The 21,912-nt window shown below is 47.3% G+C and overlaps 1 protein-coding gene across 1 annotated transcript in view; it reads right to left on the bottom strand.

Moving 5' to 3' along the window:
• Window positions 1–21,912, bottom strand: part of SMCHD1 (structural maintenance of chromosomes flexible hinge domain containing 1) — a 1,955,900-nt gene that overhangs the window by 556,882 nt on the left and 1,377,106 nt on the right. The window contains exon 36 of the mRNA XM_085605822.1: window positions 367–498. Coding sequence (XP_085461948.1) covers window positions 367–498 — 132 coding nt within the window. The remainder of the gene's footprint in view (window positions 1–366; window positions 499–21,912) is intronic.

Below are 21,912 nucleotides of genomic sequence, written 5' to 3'. Positions count from 1 at the left end.
AATAGCATATTGCACTGCTATGGTCATGTTGATCTTCTTCCTGACTAATCCAGTAAAATGGGGAAAGAAAGTGTGGTGTTCCAATAATTTCTAGTTTCTTCCTTTATAGAGAGCTGAATTTTGGATCTGCAATGTATATTTTAGGTCTGAGCTGATCAAAAGAGGATTGAAACAATCCAGATGGAAACTGGTGTCCATGTGAGCATGGACCAGGGTTGGCTACTAAGAATGCAGTTTGTTCTCGACTAGTATGACACATTTGTATGTTTTGCAAGATGTGCCTGCAGAGGTGTCTGTTTTCACGTCTGTGGTTGTTGACTCTCACCAACTACAGCAATGTTACACTACTTAGGATATAATAGTTACCACAATCTTGAGGCATAAACTCTTCACCAAGGTGCGGCTGGCAACAGCTTTGACGTTTGAAACGGCTGGTGTAGCTGGTCTTGTGTCTGGGATCAACTTGACTGGTTCATTAGGTTCAATTACGAATGTAATCTACAAAAAAATTAATTGCCCGTAAATATATTACATAGTACACTACAGGTCAACACATATATTAATTAAATGTTCTACAACTTCAGTTGGAGGATTCAAATTATTGTGAAAAGAGCACACTACATATTTGTATAATATTTTTAACTATGTACTTAACTATTACATTTTAGCCCAATAAAAATAAGCTACTTACCTTCAGTAATAATGGATCTTTAAGAGACATAGGTTAGTTATAAATTTCTTACCTTTAGAATTACCCCCAGGGCTCAGACTGGATCCAGAGAATTTTATCATAGCAGTACCTATGATCGTCGACTCTGTGTCCGTCATCACGTTCGCTGGGATGACGTTGCGGTGCCTATTTAGATGCTGCCACTGCATGCTAACGTCAGTTCTGACAACACTTTCCAAGCCAGAAGCGCAGAGCCATGCAAGACACTGACCATTGGTGCACTAAAACTAGGGCCCTGCAAGGTCCCTGTCCCTAGAAGTCAGTTCACAGATGCATCGTTACCAAAGGTAAGTAACTTGGTCATCTGAAAGAGATAGTTATAGATTCCATACCTTTACAATAGATACCCTAGCAATACCAAACTGGAAGAGGGTCTGCAAACCAAGTTCACACCAGAAAGTCCTGGAGGACAGAAAGGGCAATATAGCCACCGCTCCGGACTTGGCTGTCCAGGCAGTAATGTCTGGTGAACATGTTCAAGGATGACCATGTGGCTGCCTGACAGATGTCAAGGAGTGGAACTCCACCTGCAAGAGCAGTGGTGGCAGCAGTAGCTCTGATAGAATGAGCTCGGAGCCCCACTGGAAGTTTCTCTTTTGCCAAAGCGTAGCAGATTTTAATACAAAGGACAACCCATCTAGAGATGGTACGCTTTTGAACAGCCCAACCTTTCTTGGCACCTACATACCCAAGTAAGAGTTGATCATCTACCCAGAAAGCTTTTGTGCGGTCAAGGTAAAAGGACAGCGCACGTTTAGGGTCCATACAGTGGAGTCACTTCTCCTCCTTGGAAGGACGCGGAGGTGGGAAAAAGGTGGGCAAAGTAGTGGTTTGTCCAATGTGAAAAAGTGTAACCACTTTTGGAAGGAACGAGGGTCTTGTCCTAAGACCCACTTTATCCTGATGCACGGAGAAGAAAGGGGGAATTAGAAGAAAGAGCTTGAAGCTCCCACACCCTGCGATCAGAGTTGATGGCAACAAGGAAAGCTGTCTTAAGAGTGAGCAGCCTGAGAGGACAGTTGTGAAGAGGCTCGAAGGGAGCACACAGACGATAAGTTAAGACAAGGTTCAAGCCCCACTGGGGCATTACGAAAGGAGATGAAGGAAAGAGATGAGTAATGCCCTTAAAGAATCTATGTACAATAGGGGACTTGAACAAAGATGGCTGATCTGGAAGCCGAAGGAAAGCAGAGATGGCCGCAAGATAGCCTTGCTGGGCCAAAGAAAGTATATACAAAAGAACCCCTGAAAGAGGGGCAGAAAGGGGATCCACAGCCCTTGCTGTGCACCATGCCGCAAATGTATTCCATCTACAGGCGTATACTGTTTTAGTGGAGGGACACCTGTCTGCCAAGATGACATTACAGACTTCGGGTGGAAGGTCAAAAGCTGTCAACTGTCCCCGCTCAATCTCCACGCAAGGAGGTGTAGGCTGGACAGGTTCCGTAGAACCATCCCCTGCTGCTACGACAGAAGATCCTCCCAAAGGGGCAGTCTGAGTAGAGGATCGATGACCATGCTCAGGAGTTCTGGGTACCAGACACTTCATGCCCAATCTGGAGCCACAAGAATAATTTGGGCCCGGTCGTGCTTGATCTTCTTCAGCACTCTGGGCAGAAGTAGTACAGGCAGAAAGGAGTACAGGAGGCCTCAGTGCCACTCACATCAAAAAGCGCCACCGAGCGAGTGGCGCCTTTTGAGTAGAATTGCTGACAATGCGTGTTCTCTTCGGTGGCAAACAGATCTAATCAAGGCTCTCCCCACTGCTGATAGAGACCTTGCACCACCTCTGAGTGAAGACGCCATTCATGATCTACCAGGCACCGGCGGCTGAGTTCGTCCGTCCTGGCGTTCAGGGAACATGCCAGGTGTTGAACCACCAGGGTCACGCCCTGATGTTCCAGCCATGTCCAGAATCGAAAAACCTCTTGACATAGGGTCCACAAAGCCGCCCCGCCCCCCCCCCCGGATGTTGCAGTACCACATGGCGGTGGCTTTGTCCATAAACACCTGCACCAACTTCCCCTTTAGAAAGGGCAGGAATGCCATGAGTGCCATGCAGATCGCCCGGAGCTCCATAAGGTTGATATGGAGCTCGGACTCCCCCAGAGACCAGACGCCTCTGATCTCTGCCTCTCCTAGATAGCCGCCTCATCCCAGGAGTGACGCATCTGGCACCACTGTGACATCTGGTTGGGGAAGGGAAAGGGAGCAGCCTTAGACCCAATCTCGATTCGTTAACCACCACTGCAGTTGTTGCGCAGTTCTCTCCGAGATCTTGACGCAGTCGGAAAGATTCCCCTGATGCTGCGGCCACTGGAACTTCAGGTCCCTTTGCATAGCCCGCATATGCCATCTGGCATGATCCACCAGCAGGATACAGGAGGCCATGAGACTGAGCAGCCTGAGGGTCATTCTGACAAAAACCCAGGATAGAGGCAGAAAGATCGGAACCATAGCCCGAACATCCCGGACTCGCTGCTCCGGAGGATAGGCCCGAAACTGCACTGTGTCCAGAACAGCTCAGATGAAAGGAAGCGACAGAGGGAATCAGAGGTGACTTTGGCAGGTTGATAGTGAACCCCAGCGAGTGCAGGAGGTCTGCCGTAGTCTGGAGGTGAGAGATGACAGTCTAGGGCGAGCCTGCCTTCAGCAACCAGTTGTCTGGAACTGGTAAGGCCGAAGGGGAGCACGGCAAACTAAAACATGAACCGCAGGTAGCCTGTGGAATGACAGGATGGGATGTGAAAATAGGCGTCCTGCAAGTCCAGCTCCACCATCCAGTCTCCAGGGTCGAGGGCAGACAGGACCTGACCCAAGGTTAGCATTTTGAACTTCTCCTTCTGAAGGAAGCAGTTGAGGGCCCTGAAGTCTAGAACAGCACGCAGGCCTTTGTCCTTCTTGGGCACAAGAAAGTAGCGGGAGTAGCAATATCAACCTACTTCTAGGGTAGGGACCCTTTCGATAGATCCCTTAGCCAAGAGAGCTGAAACTTCCTGCACAGAGAAGCGCCAAATGATCCTCCGACATGCGATCGAAAGATGGTGGCATGGAGGGAGGGGTAGTCTCGAAGGGAAGGGAGTAGTCCCTTCAGACTATCTGCAAAACTCACCGGCTGCTGATGGGCCTTAAAGGTCAGACTAGGAGGGTTTGGAGGCTGCTGCAGGGGGGTGAGGGTTGACTGGCCTGCCAGCAGGTTCCCAGACCTGCGTCGCTATGTCCCACGTCTGCGGCCATGCAGAGGCTGAGCAGCTTGCGTGGACTGGTGGCTAGACTGGGCCGGACGTGGTGGGGTGCCACTTCCGTAGCCACAAAAGTGGCTAAAGGCAGACTGTGGTGGACGGGAGGACGCAGCGAGCCCCAAGGATCTGGCTGTAGCCCGAGAATCCTTAAAGCGCTCTAGCGCCGAGTCTGCCTTGTCACCAAAAAGGAGAAGGCCATCGAAGAGCATGTCCAGCAGAGTTGAATGAATATCCCCCGAAAAACCAGACGTCCTCAACCAGGCGAAGCGCAGAAGGGCTTCTGACGTGGCAATCGTTATGCCCAGTAAGTCGGTGGTATCCTGTCCACAGCGAATTGTGAATTTTGCTGCGCCTCTCCCATCTGCCACAGCTTTGGAATAAACGTCCCGGGCCTCCTCCGGGCACTGAGGCAGCACCTGCGCAACCATATCCCAGATGGTATGGGAGTATCGGCCCAAGAGGCACGCGGTATTCACGTATCGCAGTGCCAAGCTGGAGGAAGAGAACATGCGCTTCCCAAGATGATCCAGCTTCTTGGATTCCCTGTCCGGAGGTGTAAAAGGGAATGCACCCTTGGAAGAAGAAGCTTGGACCACCAGGGTCACGGGGGAAGGATTTTGGGTGAGGAAAATGGGATCGCCCGGAGCTGAGCAATGGCAGCGGGTAATCGCCCGTTCCACAGGAGCCCTGTGCTAGCCTCTGACCAAGTGCCCAGAAGGACGTCCATGAGGGCTTCATTGAAGGGCAAGAGGGGTTCAGAGTAAGTTGCCGCCTGACGAAGCACCTCTGTCAAGAGGTTAGTCCTGACTGCCACTGTAGGGAGCTCCAGGCCCAAGGCCAGGGCTGCCCTACGCACCACCACTGCATAGGACGCTCCCTCCTCCGTAGTCACGGTAGGGGGAGAAAGCATGCCAACGTAGTCTCACGGCTAAAGTGGTTGACCTCGCACCTGGAGAACCAGGTTCGAGTCTCGGCAACGACGATTAACATCCTGTGATTCTGGGGAAATCACTTAATCTCCCTGTGCCTAACAAAAAAAATGAATGGGTCCTTCTGTAACCAAATGGTGCTCATGTAAAGCGCTCTGATAGTCCATTTCTCGGGTCTAGTTCGCGCTATATATAACTCCTAAAAAAAAAAAAATTTAAAAACATCTGGGGAGGTATCTAGACCACTGGTGTCACCCAATTTCTCTCCCCAGTCCGGTTCTTCCAGCTGGTTTGTCAGAGGGTCCAGCGACCCCTCGCAGTCCTCATCACCACCGTCCGGGAGATAGGGAACATCTTGGATGAACAAGGGAACAAAAGTACCCTTTAGCGTCGGTTTTGACGTCGGCCGACGTCGGTCCGGCTCCAGGTCCAACTCGGGTATGACGATGGGAATGGTGTCGGCCGGGGATGTCGTCACCAGGATCGGTGCCGAGTAAGGTCGACCGGCATCGGTACGGATCCAGGCCTGGATCCACAGGGACCCTCCGGGGCCAGAGCCGCCAGCATCGAAGGCCCAGGGTAACCAACCGACTATGCAGCGCCCGAAGGCTCACCAGCGGAGTCGGGTTGCACAAACACACGTTGGAGGGTTTCGTAGAACGTACAAAGCAGAGCAAGGGAAGCTGCGGTTCCTGTGGAAACAGAGGGAAGCACGGAGTGGTTACCGAGTCAGGGCGCCAGAGATGACGCTCTGGGTCCCGCATCGCGTCAGCTGACCGACAGGGGGAAGGCGAAGAGTGACGGGGCTTCTTCGCCCTCTTGTGCTTTGACTTGCCCGAAGAGTGCAAAGACTTGGATGAGGTGTGATGACTCCGCGACCAGTCTCGAGACCTTCCCCACGAGCGAGACCGGGAGCAACGCGGAGCAGACTACCAGGCCTCCAAAAGCTTTCGGGACTGCTCCCGCAAAGACTTCGGGTTCATGGCCCAATAGTCGGAGCATGACTTTGGGTCGTGGTCGCGCTTCAGGCACCAGACACACACGAGGTGCGGATCCGTCACAGACATCAACTTGTGACAGGAGTCACAAGGCTTGAAGCCGGTCCGGCGAAGGAACATCCCTCGGGCACCAGGAGTCGAAGAATCGAAAAAGACGTTGACAAAAGTCGAAGAAGTTAGTCAAAAAGTGACTAAGGGGCAAGCTCTCTCTGTGCTAGGATGGCGAGGAAAAAGAAAGAACTGACGTCAAAGCGAAGGGGCGCGTCTGGGTAGAGACCGCAACGTCATCTCGGCGACCACGATGCTGCTGACAGAGTAGACCGACACCACCTACCGACGCGCAGGGGAACAGCTAAGAGAAAAAAAATCTCCAGAACCTGTCTGATACCTGGCGGTAATTCTACAGTAATGAATCTATAACTAATAGTCTCTGACAGATTTGAGTTTTTAAGTGCCCCTACTAAGACCTGAATTTCAGATTCACCTGACTAAAGAAGAAGAGGACACTGAAGAGCCAAAGAATGTGAGAGCTGAAGACTGTTGTGGACTTTTGCCACCAAACCGTGCCTCCCCGCTTTAGACTCGACAATTGCAAAAACCTGACTCGTCCTGCAGCTGTGCATCCTACAAAAACCTCAGACGGTTGCCAGGTCTTTAAGAACCAGCCAGCATCTCCCTTGGAGTGGAGGAGCCACTCCACTGAACCCTGCAGGCACCGACCGTGACGTCCGGTTCCAAGAAGCTGCGGATCACTGGGTCCATCCACACAGTAGCTGCCCAGTAGGACGTCAGTGTACTCAAAGAGGTCAGATCCATCTCCTTGCCAAGGTTGGAGATGCCAGGATCCCTACGATCCTCCATGCACCAATACCTGGGGTACCGGAACCCTTGTTGCGACTAACGCTTGTTTAGAGTCCAATCTGGACTCCAACAAATCGAAGACCGATCAGCCAATGGGGACGTCAGCTCCGCAGAGGCCAGCACCGAGAATAGCTCATTTGTCCCCCTTTTCTGAACCAGACAAAGAACTGTGACCGCATACGGCACACAAGAACCAGTCGACCAAAACCCTCTGCACCCAAGCTTGCAGTCCCAGGTCCACCAACAGAGTGCTCCCCCTTGCTCCCAGGTTCCTCGTGAACTGAGTCCCCCTGTTGGGAGTTTCCAGACTTGTCCCCAAGTCCCCCTTTTGAGCCTATTTCTCAGTGGCCACCCTCTTTGTCAATGGTGTAGCACGCAAAACTGACAACCTGTCCAGCACCTCTGCACCCCGACTCACCAGGGTAGGTAAAACTGAACTGCTGGTGGAAGAAGGGACCTTGGCCCCCCTAACACCTCACTACCAAGAGGGGTCCTAGAAATCCTACTGCAAATACCTGCATGCATTAATGTTCTTCTTTCCCTAGGAGAAGCATTAGAGCGTAAAAACGCACTGTTGGTTAACATTACTAAAAACTGTAAAAGTGATAACTTCAAAAGTACTTACCCAATTATGAAGTTCTTGGTGTTGAAATAAATATAAAAATACGTACTATTTTTCTAAATTGGTGAGGATCTCCTTCTTGAGTGTTTGTATATCTCATTATCTTGAATTGAATACATGCTTAACACGCCCCTTTGGTAGCCCAAGGTTGCTCGACCACACTACTACAAATAGAGCAACTTGGGATTGTATAGCAAGCCCCTGTCCACTTATAAGGGATACCTGGACTCTTTCCACAGCATACCTCTTTTTGGTAAACTACATAAAGTGCCAGCTTCCTACAGCTACTACTCAGAATGAGGAGGTGTGAGGGCAGTAAGTAATCTGCAGCTAGAGTATCCACCTGAATGAGCATTATCAAAGGTAAGTAACTTGCTGGATGGACACTTCTAACCACATAATCCTTGCCGTAAAATAGATACCAAATCAGTACCTTCCCAAGTTGGAGAGCCAGTGGACTAAACTCAGACCAAAGAACAAGTTACTTACCTTCAGTTAATGCCTTATCTGGTAGAGACTATCTAGCTGCTAATTCCTTACCTTTGAATTATTATCCCCGTCGTCAAACTGGATCCAGTTTATTTTATAAGCAGTACCCATGAGCGCCAGTAGGCGTCGTCGATCAGTACATGTGGCTTCATCGATGTCTTCCGCGCCGGAAGTGAGGTGCGCGATGCATATATAGGTGCCACCGCAGCATACTGATACCAGGTTCCTTTCATGACTTTCCACACCAGAAGCGCAGCGCCACAAAGAACACTGACCACTGGTGTGTTTAACTAGGGCCCTTAAAAGGGAATCAGCCCTTCACTCTTAATTAGTTTGCAGAGTGGGGAGGATGGGTGGGTCGGTAAGGATTCTGTGGCTGAATTGAGTTTCTACCAGATAAGGTGTTGCTCAAGGTAAGTATCTTGGTCATCTGACAAGTGACTTCTAGCCTCAGATTCCTTACCTTACAATAGATACCCAAGCAACACCTCCCAGGAGCTGGGACTGTGAGACGGATTATACTAGAAAGTCCTGTAGGGCCAAACCGCCCAGCTGGAAGCACCTGACTGTCAAGGACAGGTACTCCATGAACTAACGAAGTGGTCGTAGCCTTGGCTCTGGTAGAGGAAGATTGATTTTTGGCCAATGCGCAGTAGATTTTGATGCAGAGCACTATCCATCATGAGATGGTCTGTTTCTGTACCGCCTTTTAAAGCTCTGACATACCACCACAAAGAGTTAATTGTTCACCCGGAACTCCTTTATGCGGTCAATGTAGAACGACAACGCTCTATTTGGGTTCAGATGATGGAGTCTCTCCTCTTCTTGAGAGGGATGAGGCAGAGCATAAAAGTAGGCAGGCTGATGAACTGGCCTAAATGAAAGGAAGTGACCACCTTCGGTAGGAAGGATACCCTAGTACGAAGGATCAGCTTGTTTGAGTAGATGGTAAGGTATTAAGCTGAGTCGTCAAAGCCTGTAGCTTACAGACCCTCAGGGCAGAAGTTACTGCCACTAGAAAGGCTGTTTTTATACTGAGGAGAGCGATAGAGCAGTAGTGTAATAGCTTGAAATGAGCGCACACTGAGGCATAATGAAGGGTGAAAGTTGGAGATTTTTCAAAAAACCTATATACAATAGATTCCAAAATGGTAGAAAGATAGTCTTTTAAGGTGCACAAAGAAGAGCTCTACTGGGCTAGAGTAAGAATAAATAAAACAACCTGGGAAAGGGGTGCAGATAGGGGTCAACTTGCTGAACTGTACACCATGCCATGAGCTTGCTCCAACGGCAGGCGTATGCCATCAAGGTGGAGGGACGCCTGGCTGCCAAGATAACATTGAAGACTTCGGACACAAGGTCGAAAGCTGTAAACTGTTGCTGCTCAATCTCCACGCATGAAGGCAAAGCGTTGTCAGGTTCAGGAGCAGAACACTGCCCTGTTGCTGCGACAAAAGATCCTCCCGAAGAAGCAGCCTGATCAGAGGACCCATTCACATGCTCAACAGCTCGGGATACCAGACTCAGTGCCCACTCCCAGCTCCGCTCCGGACGGAAAACATCTCTGTGCAAGAGCTGCCTTGGAAACTCCAACACACAAAACTGCTGATATTGCGTGTATTCAACAGAGGCAAACAGATCCAACCAAGGCTCTCCCCATTCTTGGAAGAGAGACTGCGGCACCTCCAGATGGAGACGCCATTCATGATCCACTAGGCATCAACCTCTGAGTTTGTGCGCCCTGGTTGATGTGGAGTCAGGCTTCTGCCGAAGACCAGAGTCCTCTGATTTTCATTTGTCCCAGATGGCTGCCCCAGCCAAGAAATGATCCATCTGTCAATATAGTCGGCTCTGAGGAAAGGAGGAGTGGTTTGCCAATGACCCAATAGCGGTTTGTTAGCCATCACTGCAGGTCTGTTGCAATTCCCTCCGAGATCTGGACCATGTAAGAGATATTCCCCTGATGTTGTGCCAACTGGAACGTCAGGTCCCACTGCAGAGCCCTCATATGCCAGTGGGCATGTGTCACAAGAAGCATGCAGGATTTCATCAGTCCAATCAGACGCAGAGTCAGTCTCACAGAAATTCAGGATAGCAGTGAAAGATCGGTATCATGCCCTGAATATCTGAGACTTGCCCCTGGGGAGGATAGGCAAGAAACTGCACTGTATCCAGAACAGTCTGATGAAAGAAGGTGTCTGAAAAGGAATCAGTTGTGACTTTGGCACATTGATGTGAACCTTAGCGAGTGCAGAAGAATCACCGTAGGCAGAGGTACCAATTACAGCTACAAATATCTGGAGTCAAGGAACGGCCAATATTGGAGGCCATAAAAGACATCTCCATTTTAATCCCTCCAATACTCCTCTTGATACAGCTACCACTTATCTCCTGAGCAAAGGACTCTCTTTCGTTTCATACACCAATGCGAAAAAAGTGAATTATTTTGAGATCTCTTTTTTCAGGAAGATACAACTAAAGAAATTATTTTCAGATATCCAATTCCCTGACACTAGAGAATTTAATGGGTCGGGCCTTACTTTACCATCCACTTTCACTCCGAGCCTTGAACAACTAGGTCCGGAAGTCATTGTTTTTGAGAGGGTGGTAATGAAGAAGTTAACAGCTCAAACTAAGTTCATCCCCTAACCCCCACCAAATTTAGAAGAAAGAGAAATGATAGCCCTTAAGATGCTTAAGGAGAATATGCAAGTGATCAAAAGCAGTGACAAGGGGACCAATATGTCAGCAAAATAGAATCTATGCTAGGCAAACCTGAACACTACAAAAAGATCTCCTTGGATCCAATGAAACAGTCACCAAGAAGATTCAACAACTGACTTTAAAAGCTTTGAATGTCGGTCATATCTGTTTAAAAGAATATAACTTCCTTAATGCACAAAACCCATGCATGCCCAGCCTTTATGGGGTACCTGAAAATCATGAAGATCAAATAGATCATCCATATAGACCTACTGTTACTACCATTGGCTCTGCCACTGAACCCCTTTCCAAATATGCAAATCCGTGCCTACATCCCATAGTCTCTAAGATTAGATCCTACATCAAGGATACTAGGGATATGATAACCACTGTAGACGGGATGAGCTTCAATACACAGAGAGTGGCCGTTCACCCTGAATCTTGTACAGCAATATCCCCCGGGAAGCAGCGATCATAGCAATAAAAGAATTTATGCAACATTTTAGAGATCTGCCTCAGACTATATTTTAGAATGTCTCACCATCGTACTCAGAGAGAATACGCTTGAATTTGGTGGTACAATGAACCAACAAATCAAGGGCATAAGCATAGGAGCGTCTTGCGCACCTAGCGCGGCGAACATGTTTATGAGCCATTTTGATGATCAACACATTTACAATGAAATGGTGCCTTTATTTGAATCCGTAAGGAATTGTTCCCGTTTCATAGACATTTTTTCGATCTGGTAATGGGCTGAACGGCTCAATCAATGCAACCCCATTCTCAAATTAACGACTAAAACTAGCAAAGATCAGGTGGAGTTTTTGGACATTTGGATTAGGCAAAGGAAAGCTCAAGGTAGATCTCTTTGTCAAACACATTGTGGGAAACACTTTGCAATACTTCGGTAGCTTTCACTCCAGAAGCCAGAAACAAAGTAATCCATTTGGACAATTTTTGAGGTTGCGAAACAACTGTACTAACTCAAAAGACTATGACGATAAGTCAAGCATGATGAAGGAGAAGTTTATCAAACAAGGATACTCACACAGACTGGTAAGAGAAGCCTACAAGAGAAAATAGTCTGCATAACAAGACACTCCGTACTAAATGAAAAAGTATGGCAGATTATAAAGGCTAATTTGCATATCTTAAACAGTGATCCAGAAAGTACAGCTAAACTAGAAAGACCAATGTTTGCCCATCGCAGGAACAACTTGGTGAGGTCACGCTTAACAACAAAGACCAATTACATCCAACGGTTGTTGGATGGTGCTCCACCTGTCAATGGTAATCATAAGTGTGGACAATGTTTGGCGTGTCCCAATGCCATCGAAACAGAAAGATATGCGCACAATCAAAACACTATTGAGTGCCACACAAATTGTAAAACTAAAAACATCCTCTACCTATTAATATGCCCATGTTTACAAGGATATATAGGGGAGACAAGTCGGAGTCTAGCCACAAGACTTACGGAATTTAGACTGGCAGTACGCACGGAGAAGCTAAATACTCAGGCCACATCTATGAGGATTTTAGATGGCTTATTATCGCAAAAATCACAGCCAAAGAAAGCATCGATATAGAGAATTTACGAAAACTAAGGGAGGTTTTTGGGATCTTCACATTAGATACTTATAACCGGGGTCTCAATAGCGACATTTTGGGAAAAATGCTATCAAGTATTCCTATTGATCCACATTACTAGACATTGCAGTCAACTGTGGTCACTGTGGTCTTTTTTCACCCCTGACTAGTTACATGAGTTCAGAGCTGATTCACCTATTCCAAGATGGCCGCCGGCCATTCCATTTGAGGAATTACGAGTTTTCAAGTGGGTCCATATGTGATCTCTTTTCTTTCTCCAAATACAGGTTTTCTTTAGGGTGCAGGGTGGGGCACTTTAAGCAATAGTATCATTTTCTGATAGTAAACGCATGATGTATTGGCAGCACTGATAAACAGCTGGCCTCTACTGGGCAAGTGTTTCCTTTGAAAAGGCTACCCCCTGTAAAGGATAGCCGCCATGTATTCCAATGCCAGGCGGCGGCGTTTGGAACCGTCCACTTCCTTGAGTCTGTTTAACCACGAGAAAGTCAGCGTCAAATATAATAACGTTTTGAGAGAAGGCGGACATGAAGTTTGACTCCAAACTCCATGATTAGAAGGTGAGCTTTGCAGCACATAATGACAAGGATGGAGGGGGTTATCTCGCGGTCAATCGCATTTCCAGCTGCCCCTATTGATTGCTTTTTACCACACTGTTTGGATAGATCGCATTGGGTTGTTCGTTCCCAGTGACGGAAGACACTGAAGGGCCTCGTAGTCTCATGTATTGATTGACCAATTTCTTTGGATAGGTCGCTTTTGGCTGTTCGTTCATAGCGCTGGAAGACACTGAAGGAACTCATAATTTACCGGCACTTGGGTGCACGCATGCAATCAAAGGGGCACTGAGGGACACAGGCTTTTCAAGAAAGTGCTATTATAGTATATATTGCGCACTAGGGTCCATAGTGTCTTATTGTCCTAGTAAGGGCACCACATGCTCATGCAACATTAGTTTCAATGCTCTGGGACGAAGATGCTGGCAAAAGCGCTTATTCAGCTGGCTGCACAGAGCCCTGGAATATTTTTGTATCCTAACTAGGAGTATTTATATATATTCAGGAAAGTGCCCCTTTTTGCATTATTACCTCACACGTTTTGCCTGACATCTGATGCAACCTGACTTGATGTGCCCTGGATCCCTGCCAATCAGGTTTTCAGGTCCTGTGTTCTTTCCCAAGACTGTAGCTTTGTATCCACAATTGGCACATCCCTGGCCACAGGTACCATACTTGTAAAAGTACCAAGGGCACTGTAACCAGGGAAGGTCTCTAAGGGCTGCAGCACCTATTGTGACACCCTTAGAAGCCCTGCACCTTAACCTACACACCCTGCCACTGCAGGCTGCGAGTTTAGGTGCAGAGAAAAGTGAAGTCTCGACATGGCACACATCCCTGTGTGCCATGCCTGCAATCCACTGCCTGGGACCTAGGTAAGTCAAACCTCTAGCAGGGTGCACTAGCCCTAAGGTGAGGGTACAGAGGCATGAGCCCTGTACCCCTACAGTGTCTAAGACCATTCCTAGACATTGTAAGTGTAGTAAAGCCATAAAGAGTATATGGTCTGGGAGTTGGTCACTACAGACTCCACAGCTCTAGAATGGCTTTACTAAAAACTAAGAAGTTTGGTAGCAAACTTCTCAGCATATTAAACCCACAATTATACCAGTGTGGAATTAAATGTAAAATGCATTCAGAAGGCATCTTAGACATGCCCCCTGTAAATTGACCTGCCCTAGTGTGGATCCATAATGGCTACCCGCCATTTGCCACCACTAGATAGGTTACTGGACCCCTGGGTAAAGAGTCTCCGCTCTGAAGGTCCAGACACAAAGCCCATCCTGGGCAGAGGTGTTAGGCCTCCTCCGCCAGGATAGGCTGGGTCCATGGAAAGGAGGGATTCAAAGGCCTGCCTCCTTTGGACGCTGTCCCTGCCTTTTGCTGCTCCCAACAACTGGCTCCCACCGGTTCTGGCCCCCACTTTGGGCGAGAGAATCGGTGGGAAAACCAAGCTAGGAAGAGAGGTGTGCCCAGCTTTGCCAACATCACCACTCAGGTGGTGGAGGTGGGGTGAAGCACAAATCTCAGTCCCCTCCATCTTGAAGATGAGGGGAATCAACCAATTAAGAAGATGCTCATGCCCCCCTCCCACTGGAGGTGGCATAATAGGGGGTGTACCTACCCCACGGAAGGGACCCATTGGTCCCGACCTGCACACCACTTTAACGGCACTAAATTCAGTATTAAGGGGCAACCCTATGCTTTGTCTCCTCAGATTAGAGGAAAAGAGAAGAAGGATTGAAGAGCCATGCTGACCCAGGAAGGAGAAGAGGACACCAAGTGCCTTGGACCCAGCCCTACCAGCCTGTCCAGTCTACGACCTGCCTACAGCAAGACCCCGGCAAGTCCAGCGGCCAGCAACCCCCAGAGCCCCAAGCACCTGGCCTGCAACCTTCCTACAGACTCCAATGAGCACTGGATTTGCTCATACAAAGACTCCTCTCCAAATTCCGGATTCCGTAGACTTCAGGATTCTGCACCACTCTGCACCCGACATCCACAGCCCAAGTTCCAGTAGCCCAACACCCCGAGGAGGTCTCCCCAGTCATCCTGACCTGGGATCTAGAGATCCCCGATCTTCCTCAAGACTCCCGACAAAACCTGCAGTCTCAACCTGAAGGGATCCCCAGACCGCGACAGGAGCTGGTAAGAAAACCTAATGCCAGAAGACACCCCTGCATCAGACGCCCCATGGCCTTGGGTGGCCCAACCGACCCAGATCCCAACTTGCCACTCCAGCAGGTGGTCGCATTCAGGAAGTCTCCCTGCCCAAGCCTGAAGCATCTTTCCAAAACCGAAGGTCACCTTTGGAAAGCACAGGGTCCCCGACGTCCGTTTTCCACCCTGCAACCGTCCACCCGAGTGCCGCTGGTAGTGGAGCTCTTGTGCTGGTCGTGGGCCCCTGCAGTGCTGACCTCAACCGCAGGAGCTTGGCTCCCACAACCGAGTGGCCTGCTCGTCAGCAGTCCCTAACCGGAGGCCCCCTTAGCCATATTGGCTAACACTGGGCCCCTATACTCTGCACCCGGCCACCTCAGTGCAGCTGATGGTGTAACTTGAGTGCCCACCTAGATGTTGGGGAACCTTGGTCCTAACCTCCAAAACTCACCCTCGTAAGTTGGGTACTTACCTTTATAACTGCAACACTTTACCTCCAGAAGAACCCATGTAAAGAGATTTTGGCCCTAAAAATGTATGTGTCAAACTGTGCTGTTTGAAGAAAGAGAGATTCTATTTCAAAGTATAACAAGCATTTGCAATGCAATAGGTCTCGCATTTCTTAGAATTAGAGCTTTTGGCGTTGTAAATGACAATGTGTTTTACCTATGTGTTTTGGTTTCGAATGGAGTGGATGTATGTAGTGTGGAGTGGAATTATGTAGGTTGAATTGGAATTGTGTGGAGTGGTTTTTTGTAGTGGAATTATGTGGAATTGTGTGTAGTGGAATTGTGTGGAGAGTAATTATGTAGTAGTGAGTGTACTGGAATTATGTGGAGTGGGATTGTGTGTTATGGGATGTAATTATGTGAAATGGTATTTAGTGTTGTGGAGGGATATGTAGTTTTGTTTAATTATATGGTGTGCTGTTGAATTTTGAGGCATGATGTGGAATTGTGTGGATTGGATGTATATGGTGTGTTGATTTATGTGGCGCTGCACTCCCTCCCCTGAACCGAGAGCACCAGCCCCCTGCAGGTCACCTTAATCAAGTGTAAAAATTCCTCAAGGTCTCTACATCCTGCATGCCTATTCTTCCCATTGGATGTACAAAGACACATCTCACAGGATAGAAAACTCGTATTGGTTCACGCTGGAATTAAATTGAGAAGAGGAAGGAGAGGCATGGTAAGTTGAGCAGTCAGTGGTCATGTGTCTGGTGCTACATTTTGCGCGATATCTAACCGGATTGCTGCTGTATCGCTGGCTGGGGTACAATCCGTGTCTGTATAATGTGCTAATGACGTGCCCGTTCATTATGGCACGCAGTGTGAGGAAGAAGCGCAAGCGGAAGGGGGTCTGTGGTGCATTAGGTTGAGGTCTGACTTCTATTACTGTGCTGTCTCACTGATGTTCCCCATTTACACCAGTGTGAGCTGTGTGATATACTGCATGTCTGGGTAACATGGCGACAAGAGAAACGAAGTGACAGGAGAATAAAAGTGCACGTGTACGGCACTGGGTTTTTACTGTGTGCACTTTTAATCAGTGTTTGTTTTAGGATGGCATCCTTCCGAGAGAAGGGGGCGCGGTTCCTTTGAAGGGGGTAGAGTGAAGTGCCTGTGACAGTGCCACTGCCTGGCAGATCTTGCTGCCCAGTAATGGCGTCGCACGACAGATGATGCCCCCGGGTAAGTGCATTCACTGCACGTGGGTGCCACAGACCCATAAACCAACCGCTAGGCTCCCGGCTGAAGCAACAATCGCCCAGCCTGAGCTAAACTGTCCTGAAGTGCAGCTCGCGTGGATTTGTGAAATCCTTTCACTCACTCTAGAAAGTTTTGTGCAAGGTCACTAAAATGCGTGCCAATTACTACAGCGTAGAGTAAGAAAAAGAGAAGGGTGCGCTATAATTACGCCGCCGTCTAGTAAGGGTTAACAGACCACATTTCTTTAGTGTATTCCTTACCCCTATAAAGCAAAAACACGCCTTACAAGCCTGTGTTCTCCAGTTTAGCTGTTCAGGAGTAACAACATTGAGTTAAAAAAGTTTACAAATACTCAAAAATTTAAATGTAAAGGGCTAAGGTAGGTGCCCAGTATAGCACAGTAAAAGGCATCATACACGGTTTTATTCCATTTCACCACTCGAGGGACAATGCACACACTGGAAGATGCACTACAGAGATGCTCACGACAAGAGTTCCCAGTCCCAACTCCCTGGATCCCCCCAAATACCCTGGTACCAGTGAGAGGTGGATCAGAGGAGGAGCCCTCCCTCACAGATCTACCCCCAGGTCACCGCCAAAACAAACTCAGCTTGGCCATGTGTCCCGTCAGACGAGAGGCATACCCCCTACAGAGAAGAGGCAGGGAAGCATCCAGGAGATGGCAGCCTGTCACAGGAGGAGGAGGAGAGTGGAGAAACTGGCAAACCATAGCCAAATAAGAAGTGAATAGCGGAGCAAAGATGGGAGAAAGGAAGAAAAACAAGCAATCGAGCAGGAGCGGCAACCGGAGTCACAGAAGTATCAAGAGCAGCCTTGACTCCGCCCACTCCGACGTCATGAATAAATTAATCTTCGCGCACCTACCAAAAATGAATGTGTTCATCTCTATTGTATGCATGTAAAGCGCTCCAATATCTGCTGATCGAGCTTGCGCTATATATAAAAAAAAAGCAAAGCAAAAATAAATGTAAACAACTCACAGGGCTTTTACTGGTCGGCGGCAGGTTCAAAGAGCAGTATTCACCCGGCCCTTCTGAAGACAGAGCATGGGACCCTGATAACCAGCAAGGCAGGAGGGCTACACTAAAACAAAGCGACCTCCAAAGCAGCTCTAGTCAACGTGGGGGTGCGGCCATTAATGAAGAAATAAACATAATTAAAGTTAAAGCGCAACGTGCGGGTGAGCGCTTTTTGTAAATGAAAAGTGTCAAATAAAGCGACCTCCAAAGCAGCTCTAGTCAAGGTGGGGGAGCGGCCGTTGAATGAAAAAAATGTAGCATCTGAAAACAAACGGTGCGAGGCGGTGGCCCAACATATAACGCTGCCGACTTTGGAGTAGAGAACAGGGTTCGAGCCTCGGCGCGGGCTGCATCATTTATTTATAAATAAAACGAGATCTCGTGCATATTAAACGTAAATAAATAAATGGCGTTGGGTGAGGGCAGGAAGCTGCCAGATGTGGAAATGCGAGCAGCAAAGAAAAAAAGTAGTCCCTAAATAAAAAGATAACAGCCAGCAGTGTAAGTTAACTGTAGTTGGTCAATGCTGCTTCCTCCAGAAATGGAAGAAAATGGAAGTGATGTATTGGACCACCAGCCAACAATGAGCGAGATAACAGCAATGCCAGATTCCACCAACGGCAAGCAACAAAACAAAGAGAAACGCAATGGGTGGAGTTTCACTAGTAATACTGATTACTTGATGCCTCGTAGAGGCAGCGCATGCGCTGCCTATGCGAGACCTAAAAACCTGTGCTTACCTTGTATTAGAGATCCTAAGGTGTGGTATCTAGGCATAGCACCCCAGTACTCAAAGTAATCCTAAAGTAACTTAAAAGTAATCTGAAAGTACCTACTGTATGATTCCAACTGGATTTTGAACATTGAGTGTTACAAACCTGTAAGAATTGTAATTTCAACCACAACTGCATTTCCTTAAACAATCTTGCATTTGAAAGTAATTTTTACTCACCTGTGCCAAGTCATGCTTAGTTCTAAAATAGAGCTTAATTATATCTTTTTCATACTTAACTCACTGGTCTTGATTCTGTCTCTGAGTGTGTGTATCAGTTCTTTATTGAGTGAATACAAGAAATGCTTTACACACGCTCTGGATAGGCCTAACTGCTCACCACCACTACCAGAAAGAGAGCTGTGAGTACTTACTTAATTTAGCCTCTGCTATACCTCTGGGTACTCCCTGGACACTGTGCACACTATACCTTACTTTGGTATTGTATATACACAGAGCCAGCTTCCCACAACAAATTAATATGTAGATACTCATGTATAGTATCACTGTCTGGTATTGTTAGATTTGTTTCAGTCTTGTATCCATAGTAGCTTGATGTAACTCAACATGGGGGAAGGTACTTACTCCCCCACCCAAGCGTCATATTTGGCATACATAAAGAAGGAGACCGTTATGCTGATTCCTGGTCTAATCATCTAACCAGTATACCTGCAACAGGTAGAACCACCTCTGGACACCGCATCACTAAAGAACGTTTCTAACAAGTCTAGGTGTTCTCGTTCTGACATCATCTTCTGATTATCAGATATAGAACTTTGGACAGGAATCTCCAGCTCAGATTGAGCGGTTTTGCTCTATAGCTTGGCAGGCTCTCTCATTTGGGTAGGATCAAGCATCAGACTCATCACATTTTACAGGTTCAGGACAATCAAAGAACATATAAAAATTAAAGATAAGGGATCCACTATCTCAAAGTTAGGCTAAAAAGGAGGGCCAAACTAGCAAAGAAGCGAGTCATATAAAATCACACAACATGTTGACCCATAGTTATAGGAATAAAGATACTCATTTAGAAATACAATGTATGTAATCAATGAGCCAATATAGACCCACTATCTTAAGGTTAGACAAGAAAGGAGGACAGAGCTAAGGGATAAGCGACAATCATAAAAAACCTCCCACCACATGTTATCTGATAATATTAGAAATAAAAAACCCTAATTTAAAAGTACAATCTATGTAAACAATAAGACAATGCAGGGAAGGCCTTACAGATTAAAAAGGGAGAGCAGTTTTCCATATTATTCAGTTAAAATCAGAGTTCTATGCCATACAAAGTGTGTGTGGGTAGAAATTCAGGCCAGCGTTTGAGTCTGATGAATCAACTCCAATCCAAGTATTTGGACACTGGCAAACAATCGCCTGTTTGGACTCCGTGCGCAGCAACCGTAGAGCATCCTGGTGCGGTCTACAGCCCAATTGCTTACATATGGAAATAACCAAAGATTTTCAAGGCCACACATCTGATGGGCAGAAAAAGACAAAGTGTGCTAGTGATTCCTCAGCCTGCTGGCATGTTGGGCATATAGGGCTTACAATGGCGTCTAAATTTCATTTCGCTTAAGTGACTATAATGAGAGAGTGCCATATCGGATTTTGAGATGTATGCTCTTAGCAGCTGTCGGGGTTATATGTTCTAAAAAAGGATCAAAGGCCATATCAATCTTATAATCTAAAAATGTATCTGCAAGAGACCCCTCAATAACATACCTGATTTGTTCAACTCCCATGTACTCCTGAAAAGCTTTCTTAAGACAGGCCTTTGAAAGATGTTTTACAGTAGTAATCATATCCATAAACGGGCAAAAAGGAAAAGACATGCACGAGTGTTCATAAGCGAAGGTCACAACAGTCAACATCTTTATGGGGTATAAGGGTACCCACTTAGTTGGAGATTAGAGCATGGTAGCACATGAGTACCTGGGAGCACTAATTCTACTAAATTGTGGCAATATTTGAGCAGCTTAGTAAAGTTTTGTTTTTTTCCTAGGTTGAGAAGTGTCAGTCTTTTCCTGTGGCTAACCTGATGAAGGTGGTTCTTATCAGTTGAAACGCGCATAGAATGGAATCAAACTGATCATTAAGCCAAAGATGCATGGCGAAGAGTAGATCAAAACGGAGTAACAAAAAGTTCTGAAATGTATCAGTATAAGCTCAGTAATGACAGTGTGTTTGATGTATAGAAGTAACATTTTGAAATTACTATAAATACATGCTTCTAAGAAACTAAGAAAAACATAAAACTATAGACAATATGAGGATTAGAAGATCCATGTTTTAAATGATTTTGTATCATTGTGAAAAGGATATTGTGGTATATGTGTGATGGTTGTATGACACAACCACACATGCCTAAACCGCACAGTCTTTAACAACGGGGTTGGAACAACAAATGCATCTTAACCACACATTCCTTTACCACGCAAGTCTTTACAACAACTTTCCTTAGAGAAAGCATTGGACTTTGGAACAGTATAATTTCTTATTCCAAATACAGTCTGTGCAATAATAGGGAAAGCATTGGACTTTGAAGTCCAAAGCGCTTTAACTAACCGCAACTCTTTCTGTATGGCAGGCGAGCAACAGATTTATAAACTTATAACATGGAATGTCAGGGGGCTCGACAATAGGGTCAAGCGGATTAGGATAGCAGCGTACCTGAGGCGGTATACAATAAGTGTGGCCTTTCTACAAGAGACGCATCTCTGGGGGGATTGCCTGAAGTATGTCCAACGGCGGTGGAAGGGCCAGTTTTTCGTGACCTCATACTCAGGGTTTGCCAGGGGGGCACTAATTTGGGTGGCGCCGGGAGTCCCTTCTAAGGTTCTAAAGAATAGTCCGGACACCGATGGGAGATACGTGGTGGTGGAAGGGACTTTGGATGGGAGACATATCTGTTTAGTGAATGTATATGCCCCAAACACGGACGATGGGGATTTCTTGGCGAAGGTCCTGGGGAACCTAGACCTGGCACCTGATGTGGAACTCATCGTGGCAGGAGACTTTAACTGTGCATTGGATGGGGAACGGGATAGACACCCCCGAGGGTAGATGCTAAACCTAACACGCGGGAATCCATATGCCGGATGATTGATAATTATCACTTACTAGATATATGGTAGCACCGTAACCCCGATAGTCGGGTCTATTCCTGTTACACTCCGGCTGCTAACACGCATAGTGGGTTGGATTATTGTTTTATTCAAGAAACATCGGCTGGTCGGATTCTCGAGACGCAGTACCTGGCTCGCTATCTGTCCGATCACTCCCCCCTGCTGGTGGCCTATACATTGGGCCTTCCGCGTTCCAAAATACCGTTATGGCGATTAAATACTGAGGCCTTGACGGACCCGGTGTACAAGGCGGCAATCACGACGTGGTTGGAAGACTATTTTACGACAAATTGGAATACGGCAGGCTCAAGGGGGGGGAACAACATTTACAACGCAACTTTTACAACGCACTACA

Source organism: Triturus cristatus, chromosome 5_1 (assembly GCF_964204655.1).
Source record: "Triturus cristatus chromosome 5_1, aTriCri1.1, whole genome shotgun sequence".
Classification (NCBI taxonomy): Eukaryota; Metazoa; Chordata; class Amphibia; order Caudata; family Salamandridae; genus Triturus; species Triturus cristatus.
The sequence above is the reverse complement of the archived record's forward strand: the minus strand, read 5'-3'. Positions and strand labels throughout refer to the sequence as shown.